Genomic DNA, 10,936 nt, shown 5'->3' on the forward strand with positions numbered 1-10,936 from the left:
AGGTCTTCAGAAATCAAGCTACTCAAAAAAACCCCTCTGCTTCCATTTTGCAAATAAGAAAACATCACTCTTCCGCTTTGGATATGACATCCCAAATCAGTCCGTACTTACATAGTTTTGTACGAGATCCGGGTGATTTTTCTCGATGCCATCGTCAAGGATGGTCACGACGACATTCTTACCGGTGTAGCCTCTGTGCCAGGCTCCTAGGATGTTCATGTCTGACCTGCAGCGACTGCTCGTGTCCCCGCAGTGCTAAAGATGGAAACAGCAAAGCATCAGCACTAATAGGCCGGCATCCCGGGAAGCCAAAGTCTCGTACCACCTGCAGAGGTGAGATGCTGTGAAAGCACTCAGACAACTGACTGTTGCCTTCCACAGCTGACCAACCAGTTTGTACAGTTGTTATACCTGTGTGATTATAAAAGCAGACCCGATTAACGAAGGGAACAGGAATCTGCAGTGCACTCTTTGGTTCTTCTATTTCAGAAGTGGTTCTTCAACTTTGAATAGGAAGCAGCGTTTCTATTACATGCCATTATTATGAAGGACTCTCCCTGCCAAAACCCGCTCAATGAACCAAAAAAAAAAAAATGGTGTTATTGCAAATAAACAGTTTCAGCCTTTTTACAATGACATGAATTTGCACTCGTCTGCTGCTCCGTGTTTCTTCCTCGCGCTTGTGATAAAATGATGGCTGTAAGGGACAGCTAATTACAGCAAAGAATTTAAACCTACCTCCTCCTGTATCCTGGGGTATATGAATTTATAGTTTTAAAATACGGCTCTGAAACACATTATCTTCTGTGTTTGTGTCAATGAATAGGTTTCATTATCAACCAGGCTCAGCAAATGAAACAGCCCATTAAATAAACCCCGTGTAATGCCTCTGTCAAACAAATAAGTACCTGCCTAGGAGGAAAAGTCCATCCACGCTACTCACCAAGTACCACATACTCGGCCACATGGGGTCACTGAAGTCTGGGAGGTGTGGGTCACTTTGCACGTGCCTCTTAACTCGTCTCTTCACTTCCTGCTGTTGTATCCATTGCACCTGCCAAAACCCAGTTAAACTGTTATTGCTGAACAATTGATCCCACCATCCTCCTTCTCGCCACCCTGAGCACACAAACCAGCTTTGCACACAAAAAAGGCCTTTACATTTAGACACCAGACTCATTTCTCCCCGGTCAGTGGATGCATACCTCACTGCGGTTGTAGCAAAACCCCAGTTTTTTCTTTTTTTAATTTAAAAATACATTCCCTCCTCTTCCCCAACCATTTCTGACTCTCTCTCTGCCCTCTCTATCCCTTAGAAGTGATTACAAGTAGTACTAAGTAAGCTAAGTTCTTGTACACTGTTATTGTAATAAGCCCCTTTTTTATACATTGTAAATAGTGTTCTGTTATGTTTGTATTGATTTTTACTGTTTTATATTGTATTATATTGTATTCCTATCATTTGTTCATTGATTTTTATTGTTTCATATTAATATTGTATGGTTTAGGCCTGTGTCTGTAAAGTGACGTCAAGTATCCATTCCCATCTTGTTCCCATCTTGTCCCTGTGCCCTGTTGTGTAAGTATGCTGCAATTCTGTAACCTCTCCCATGTAAATTGGTTTTCCTTGAATGCCTGAAACAAAGGAGTGAATGGATGAGTGAAATACAATGATAGCGGGACCCCCTACTAAATCACCCCACCATCAAAACCAATACCTGGACCAACGACCCAGCCCTTGGAACCACCCTCCGCATTCAAGACACAAAAGACAGACGAGGCAACCCACCGTGGTGCCAAGGCTGCACATGCGCAGTATGAACATCTGGAAACCTCTGGAACAGGGCTGACCTTGCCTGGACAGGCCCTCCCCATAGGAGATCACAGGTAGTCTGCCCCATAAAAAGGGGTAGTGAAGACTGACTCCTTGGGACACCATCTTCACCTGGAGCAGACCTGCTCCACGTCACGCTGCCTATCCACACAGAGGCCCTGCCGGCAACCCCCTCTGGACAACACCTGCTGGAGAAAGACCCCAACTGGCCATCGAGGACCCCCCCCCAGCCTGGATAGGTAGCTGTCCCCCCCCCCCTCTCTTCAGCCAAGGACTTGGACTCTGCTTCTCTTCCCTCCCTGGACTCCAGCCCTTCCACTGAGTCCCTTTCTCCTGCTGCCATTGTGTGAGCGTGTGTGGGAGTGCTTGCATGAGTGTGTGTGGGAACCAAGCTGTACAGCACAGTGATCATTTAATAAAACTGTTGTTTGGACCCCTGAGTTGGGTTTTGCTTTATTACGGTTCCAGCCCTGCTCTAATCTCTGCTCCTCCTCGCCCCTCTCACTTCTGTCTCATTTCTCCCTCTCCTGCTTCTGGCTCACAGCCACCTCCGACACCTGCCCCATGCCCTGTGGCTCCAGCCGTCCTGAGCTCCTCTCTGCCTGCAAACCCCTGTTTCTTTGCTATTGCCCCATCCCCACTGCCTTGTCCCCTGATCTCTGCCACTGCTATTGCCCCATCCCCACTGTCTTTTCCCCTGATCTCTGCCACTTGCTCTTTAGTTACCAAGCACCCCAAGCATAGGTACCACAGGCACAGACACACACACATACTGTCACCTGAGTCAGTGTTTAACCTGTATGTATATGTATCTGTATGTGTGTATTGTGTATGATTTCGTGTCATTATCGTTAGAGCGTGTATGTGCTTGAATTGGTGATAGATATGCATGGGCGCGCCTGGTGGGGGTGTATGCACCTAGACTGTGTGTGTGTGCCCAACTGATTTTTGTGTGTATATGTGCAACTGTACACCACACATTCCTGTCTAACTGTGTGATACTGAGATCCTGAGCGTTGACCTGCACCCACAGGGCAACATGGAAAGATGTTGAAAAAGTAGATGTTTGCCCCCTTACACGAAGGGTTACGGTCAGTGGAGACTGTTGAGCCTGCAGCAGAGTTCAAATCCTGGTGGTGTGTTTTATCAGATGGGTAAGCCTGCAGGCACTGCTCGTCTCCCCCACAGCCGGCTGTGTGCTGCTGCCCCTGGCCACCCCACTCTGAAGAGCAGCCAGGACCTCCCTTAGGAAACCCGTACCCTAGGAGCGAATATTTCCAGGGTTGGATCTATGGTGATCCAGTACTTGCATTAGTTTTTATACTTGCGTGTACATAAGCACGGAGCGTGGGCCCAGCAAACAAGAGTAACGAGGACAGTGCAGACAGCCACACATACCAATAAAGGCAGTCCCTGCCTGGCTTATACTGTCCCATGTGCCCTATGATGGTTGCAAGAGAAGTCCTTTGATGAAATGACTTTCAGCGGTAGACAGCGCCGTCCCAGGACAGAGGCTGCATCGTGCGTTTAGTGTGGTGTGGGGCAGCTTATATAGGAAGGCCAATGGATGGTACCAAACGGCAGAGATAAGCTGACCCAGCCCTGAAGAAAAGGCAGAGCAGGGCACTGGACCGTAGAGCACATCCAGAGGTTTGGTCCCTACATAACGTGCAACCTCCAGCCCCGCTTCAGCCATGCACGCGAGGATAGGCTTACCTCGGAGGGGGTGCTAGCCTGTCGCCTGTTTAGCAAAGCATATCAGCACTGGCGTAAACCCCACCAAAGGCAAGCCACTGGCTGAAGGAGGACAAACTTGCGTGCTTGGATGCTTTGACAAGCGGGGGCTTATATTTCCTTCTTGCCAAGGGTGCTGATAATTCTGCAGAATCAGTGATGAAATAAGTGATGGAAAACAACCCCCCAGGGGTTTTAACCCAGCTGTTGTGTGCGCTGTGCCCTCACCCCATTGCCCTGATTTCTGGGAAACCGGGATGGCACCTTCTGTTCTTTAACAGCGACTTTAGGAAGCTCCGGGCCCGGGACTCGGGAGCTGGCAGCATCCCCTTTGATCCTTTTGCCTTGAGGACTAGTTCTCGCAGCGCGGGGCTGCAGGATGTGTTGCTCTAACAGCAGGAACGCTGCCGCCGCCGTTCTTCTTTCATCTGCCGGCGATAAAATCACAGCAGCTCTATCTGAGCATGCCCTGGGCTGCTTTCATAAGGCTCACTCAGTACTTCTGAAAAGCAAAGCTTTATGTGAGGTCTGTATTCATACACCTCGCGCTCCGGCTGATCGCCGTGCTTCCTCGCATCGAGATCTCCATGCTACAGGCCTCCTCAGTATTTAATGAGAGAGCTTTTACATGCGTGCATGACTTTGTGTTTCCATGTAAACACGCGTGCTGGCCGCAAAGCCACACACGCCCATCCAAGCAAATAAGTCTCCTAATCTTGACTCTCTGAGTCTTTGCTGCGGAAGGAAAAAAAAAAGGGAGGATTTATTGGTGCACAGTGAGGGATTTGAGCCATGTTTTCTACGGAGTCCGTGCCCTGATGAAAGTCGCCGTGTCTCTTCTGCACACCGCGATTAATAAGTGAAACACGAAGGCGGTCAGTAGTCGAGGGCCGGTCTGTTTTGCTCCGAGGGCTCTGCCTTCTAGCTGAAGACAGCAGCTCTCCTCTCCCCGGTGTAAAAGGCGGCTCTTGGTCCTCTATACAGGACCTATTTCCTAGCAGGAGGTCTAGGCTGGGTTTCATGTCTATTGCTCTGACATCTGTTGGCTTTTAGCGGTGCATGACATCCAGCAGGATCAAATATAATGTGATTTCAGAAAGGGTGAGATTTGTCAAATGCCAGTTCTAGCTCAGGATGACACATAAAAAGTGTTGCAGGGCAATTATAGAAAGGTGGCTGTCTTGGAATAAATGTACTATGAAATCGTTCTCTTCTTCCTTAAACTGCTCTTTTACTCAGGCACCTCCCAGCTGAGCGGCGCGTTACTCGCTCCCCAAAAGAATACTGCTCCCTCCCCGACAGGGAAAGATGAGACAAGCGCCCACTGAAACAGAGCGTCGCGATGCATGGCATTAATGGGGTTGATGTTCATTTTTCGCTCTAACACGTTAAATAAATATTCTGGCATTTTGGTGCGTGTTGGGAGTTAAAAATCAGCTGACTGCACCCAATCAACATTTTCCCCTCAAACTATTTCCCCCAATAAAAAAAAAGCCTTTCATAAAAATGGAAATCTTTGTGTCTTTTTTATTTTTTTGTATATATTTCTTCAAAAGAAAACAAAAACGCCGTCTTCTTTTTTGTTTTGGCAGTCAAAACTAAAGTTTTTACTCATTAGGTGCAAACTTTCAGTTAAGCAAAATGTTTTTGCCAGCCCACCTGAATTTTTTGCAAGCCTGGATGGTTAAACTACTAAAAGAAATTTCAGGCTTGGGGATTTTATTTTCTCCCAACCCCCCCCCCCACTAAAATATTTCACAGAAAAAAAATCTGAAAAGAGGGGCAAAAAATATTTTAGCTAAAGTATTTCACAGAGAAAAATATAATTTTCATGACGCCTTTGCAGAAGAAACTCTGTGGTTTGTTTTATACAGTACTGCAATAGTTCCAGTATGCTTTATGTGTTTCAGGCATATCTACTGTAAGTAAAGGTATATATTCTTTGTGACTCATTTTCCAAGAGTGATCAGAGTTAAAAACGATGCTGGCAGGTCAAGCCATCTTACCTTGCACTTTATTTTCTAAAAAGAGCCTTCCAGGATCTTACCAAAGGGCTAGGCAAATCCTGCGCTCGTATGTAGCATTCTGAATAAGACATTATAGGTCTGAAAATTATATTTTACCATTTCCAGTCGCCATGATCATAAGCTGCACTCAAAAGGGTAAAATAGCTTATTTCTAGTCCCGGATCGACATGAGTTGGCCGCACCTAAGTACCATGCCAAAAGTCTTTAAGGACTTTGCTAGCTACACTGCTGCTTGCTGGTAGAAACCCCATGTTAGATGGTAAAGAACAAGCCAGTGGGCATTTTCAGGTGAGGCAGCTCTTCATTTATTCTCATTCCTCTTCTTTTGGAGTCCGATCACAAGGAAACCCAGCAGCCTCACCTCTGCTCCTTGGCAAAGACTGAACTATAAGGCTCTAATTCCAGCCTCGTTGCAGCACCCTGCCCCGACTCTCCTATCTTTCCATCCCAGAGAACGCTTTACAGCTCTTTATTGAAAGAAACCCTATTAATTGATGAAAACTTAGTGGCAGGGAGCAAGGCATCCATCAAAAAATTTTTCAGCCTTAAAGGGGCTGCTGCTGCTCTCATACATCAAAACATTTTTCAGCCTTAAAGGGGCTGCTGCTGCTCCAAGCGCTCTCCACCCCTCCGTCCCGCACCGCTCTGCCAGGTTCCTCAGATTTCACAGCTGACCCCGTAGGCCAGGTGCAGACATTCATTCCACTTTTACCTGTATCAGTGATCGGTTTATACCCATAACAGAAGTTCAGCACATGTGGACTGGTTTAAAAATGGCAGAACCCAGTCTAAGATTTGCTCCCCCCACCAGGGTGAACGTGCGGTCTGTTCGGTACAATCTAGACTATCTAAACTGGCTGCTTGCAGAAAACCACGTAACTTAGACTGATTCTGCCTCTGGCTTTTTGCATGTCTGCACCTAGCCGTGCTCTCTGACTGCCCTTCCCAATGAACAATTTGGGTGCTGAATGCTTCGTCTGCCAAAACGCTGTTGGGGGAAGCTGCCCGGGAGCCTGGGCTGCCACCCAAAGCCCTGTGTGCGTGCGCTTCCTCAACGCCAACACGGACTCTGTAACCTGTCCCGGGTCATGCCTCTTGGACCAGGTCCCTCCACCAGCCCCTGACAGCTCAGTCGCACAGGAGGAGGGGGCCACATAACCTTATTAAAAAGCTGTCATGGGGAATACCAACATTTTTGCCTCTCATCGAAGATAAATGCCTCGGTGCCTCCTTTTCCCAATGGAGATCTGGCAGTGCTGATGGGATTTTGCCCTGATCCCATTCTCCAGTCTCTCATGTCTTTTGCTCTGCCACTCCATTACTTCTGACCAAAGCATCATTTTAAGTCAGCTTCCCACATGCACTGGACCAGCCGCCTTCCCCAAGGTTGTAGGTGACATCAAACTCTTCTCACGTGGCTTGCAGCCCTCTAAGATTTACAGTGGCTGGAGATTTGTCCCCAGTCTTCGTGCAACCGTTGCTCAATGAAAGTCATGTTTCTAAATCATTTGAATGAGCTGGTTGAAAAACCAACCCCGCCTGGACTCTCTTCAGCAGATTCCTTTTCAATTGAATCTAAATGGGGAGCAACCAGGGTTCAATGGGTTTAACAGTATCCACACGGCAGTTTGCAGCCACTTAGCAGAATTGATTTGAAAAGGGATTTGAGTTGAACCCAAGCAACTGGTGCACTGGGACAAGCCACAAAACCATAAAGGAGGAGCACAACACAAAGTGACGATCGTGCCATCTGCCGCATTGGTAGCTTGTGCCACTGGCATGGGTGAAGAGGGGTTGGAGATTGCCCTAGCCAAACGGGGCTCCAATTTTAAACTAACACCGCTTTGTCATGAACAACTATTCACTGAAACAGCAGACAGAAATAAAGGCTCCCTGAAAAGAGCAGGTCCTGAAACTCTGTTTTAAGGTAGATGCTATACTCACATGTTTAGGGTCTCCAGGTTGGGGGTCCGAGCAGGGGCTGTGGGGCGAGGGGAGGTCTCACTGCACTTGCATTAGTCGCTGCTCTGCTCTGGATTTGTCTGTGCAAATTCGGACTAACAAAAGGGACCGATGCACGCAGAACAAAGGATCCTAGGACAGGACAGCAGCTGGCTGGACTTCCTGCTGGGACGCCGTAGCGCAGCGGCAGATAGCACTGACCGGAGCGATTCACGAGCACAGCGACTGAAGCAGTGGGACAGGCTCCACGAGGCTTTTCAGACCCTTAACTATTATTAATAACATTTATTTCGCCATCTGAGGCACAGCATTATATAACCGCTCCCCACAAGGCTTCCAATGCCTTGCTTTGGAGAAAAAGCGGACTGATTTGACTTGTTTGAATAGTGATCCAGAGCTTAGAGACTAGTTCCAGGACAAACCAGATGGCCCGACCATGTGTTCGTCATAAAGCGCAGGAGACAAAAAAAATCTTGTTGTTTTGTGACGCAGCATGTGGCCGTATGCCCCCGGATTGGGGTGATCGGCTGCCACCCTGCCCGTATTTCCATTTTAAATGCTACTTGTAATTGAAATTTCGTTCTCCAGCCACCAACAGGGCTTGTCCACAGATGGCAGCAAGCTCTATTTGTGTATGCAAGCAGCAGCATCTCCCGCCTTAAAAACCAATGTCTTTCCCTTACTATTTCATGTCCAAATGAAAAGGCCAAGCCCTGCTTTTCCAAGGAGGAGAAAGAGCAACTCTGCACCTTTCAAATCACACTTTCTGCCACATCCTCTCTTCAGGGTGGCTGTGCATGGTGGGCGATGCAATGATGTAGCTCTCCTGACCTGCAAGCATCCACAGGACATCCATATATCAGGGCCTGGTAACACAGGCGTGCAATTTGCAATGCACATAGAGCTAAAACACACCAAGGTTATTGCACTGAAGCTTTGAGAAGCTGAAGTAAAGGACCCTGTATCAAAATGACAGCAACCCACAGTGCTTCCACCATCTTCCTCAATTGAAAAGTCCTCCCCTCCTGCCAAGAGCAGCGGAAAGCGCTGCATATATTTTATTCTTTAGCTCCATCAACTCCAAATTTTACTGTGTGCATTTAACTGTGCTCATACTCAGGGCAGATAAAAATAGACATACAACCGATTTTTTTTAAAGTAACATTCAGACAGCCCCAGCCCCGCACTGTCACTGCCCCAAGACCCCAGGGTCTCCCCAGCCCCACCTGCCCATCTTGCCTATCCGCCTGTAGCCCCATCCCTGCCGCCCGAGCGCGTGTCCTGCCTGCGGGGGTCCTGTCCTGGCGGTGTGTGCGGGGTGGACAGGCTGGGGTGTCTGCGCAGCGGGACTAGGTCTAGCAGCGGCAGCCAGAAGGAGCTGCTGGGAAATGGAGTCTGCTGCGGGCCAGATGTGCCATTTTGCCCACCCCTGCTTTAAGTCAATTTGGCTGGGTAAGAGCAAGAGCGAGAATAAATGGGCGGAAGAAAGAAAAAAGAACAACTTCAGTAAAAAAACTCAAGAGAGGAAGATCAGGAAGCACGAGTGAAAGAATGATAGATCTGAATCACGAGGCTGAAAGCCCAAGAACTGGAAAGACAGCCAAAAGCACCAGATGTGTCACATCGTGTGCCCACCTTTAAAGAGCCGAATTCTCCATCTTGGAGGCCTCTCCTGCCACTGTAGGGCCTAACCCCGTAGGACCCAGTTTCTCATCTATCTTGGTACTGCTGCCAGAAGCAGTCATTGAGCACAGCTGCAATGGGCAATGGGCACTTTGGCAGTAACCAGTGTGGTCCAGTTGTTATGACACTGGACTGGGAGCTAGGAGGTCTCAATCCCATCCCCATCCTATTGTCCTCAGGCAAATCCCAACATCTCCCTGTGGTTATTTCCCACCCCCTCCAGTCCTTTTCTAGCCACCTAGACTGCAATGTCCTTGGGGCAGGGGGCGTTTCTACTAGATGTCAGCCAAGTGCCTAGCACAACGTGGCCCCAGCCCTGCCTGGGGCCTCTGGGTCCTGCCATCGTGCAAACAAATAAGTAAATTAATACCGGTGCAAACAAAAACCCCGACGAGCGGAAGACAGAAAACAGACGCACCATCTGCAAACGATTGAACTCTTCAGCTCTTCCGTAATAGCTGCCGTTCCAATTCGAGCGGCTGCGATTTCTTTTTCTTTCTGCCTCGCAGTAATACAATATCATACTTTCCATTTTATGAATGCTAATTATGTGCCATTCAAAAGACAAGACACCTCCAGAATGATTTGGAAACAGAGGGAGGGGAAAAAAAACCAGACGGCTGGATCGTACTTGCAAGGTACTCTGCGAAGGGAAGCTAATTTGACCAACGTGGAGTCAGCAGAGCTGGGCAAGGCAAATATTCATAGACTGAAAGTTAATTGATTTGGTTTGCATTAAAAACCAGACCTAATTTAAACAGAGGTATTTCAGCTGCAAAGCGGAATTCACAAGTTATTCAAATGCCTGTGTACTTCCCCCAGGGCTACCAAACTTAATTAGGATGCCGAGAAACAAATCAGCCGACCAATCGCATCTTCTTTCCAGCAAGTGCTGGAGCGTTCAAATTGTTCATTTTTTTCCTATTGGCAGCCTTGCTTCACAACAGCCCGTGCTCCAGTGTTATCAAACAAATGTGTTTGAGATTATGTTCAAATATTTAACAGTAAACCTTTCTTTAATAGCGGATTCATTAGGAGTACTGTTTTCCATGGAGGCCTTCCAAGGAAACGGCGGGCATGAATACAATTCATTGTCTCAAATCAATAGAAAGGTCTTAATAATAATATTAATACTTTGTACTTTAATTACTTCTTTCCTTTGAGGATCTCGAGGAGCTTTATACAGCTTAATGAAGTTTCACAATGTGCGCGTGGAGCGGGGCATGGCACCTCGGTTTTGTAGCATGGATAAACGGGGGAACATGAAGGGGGAGTCGCTTGTCCGATGTTACAGGACGAGTCTGGTACCGAAGCCCCATTTCTCAACAGGAGCACTAAAGAGACGCAGGCTTCTCACGCTCACCAAACTCACCCGGCAGGATGCTGCCAGCGCTGGAGTCTGCGGCAACGTTTCTAAGGGGTGTCCCTCACTGCTTAGCATCTCAGTCACTGGATTCACTCCAGGAATAGGTCTGCACTGCGTCCTGGGAGAGCTGGTACATCCTTCCCCAGCTCCTGCATGGAAATGTCCTGGTCTGCCAAGTCATTTCACTGCCAGCCCTGCATGCTTCTTACTGGCTTGCTCCAGCAGGTGCCAAGCCATAGATCCAGCACGGCAGGACGAACGGCTCCTGCTCGCGGTGGCATTACTGCAGCAGGATGCTGGCAGAGAACCTGGGGGAAGAGGGCAGCAGTG

The 10,936-nt window shown here is 48.1% G+C and overlaps 1 protein-coding gene across 1 annotated transcript in view; it reads right to left on the bottom strand.

Moving 5' to 3' along the window:
• PCSK6 (proprotein convertase subtilisin/kexin type 6) overlaps positions 1–10,936 on the bottom strand; it is a 101,848-nt gene that overhangs the window by 83,175 nt on the left and 7,737 nt on the right. Inside the window, exons 3-4 of the mRNA XM_025199551.1 lie at positions 944–1,054; positions 112–255 (exon numbers count right to left, since the gene is read on the bottom strand). Of these exons, the coding sequence (XP_025055336.1) occupies positions 112–255; positions 944–1,054 (255 nt within the window). The remainder of the gene's footprint in view (positions 1–111; positions 256–943; positions 1,055–10,936) is intronic.

The sequence above is a fragment of the Alligator sinensis genome, unplaced genomic scaffold, assembly GCF_000455745.1.
Source record: "Alligator sinensis unplaced genomic scaffold, ASM45574v1 scaffold210_2, whole genome shotgun sequence".
NCBI lineage: Eukaryota > Metazoa > Chordata > Crocodylia > Alligatoridae > Alligator > Alligator sinensis.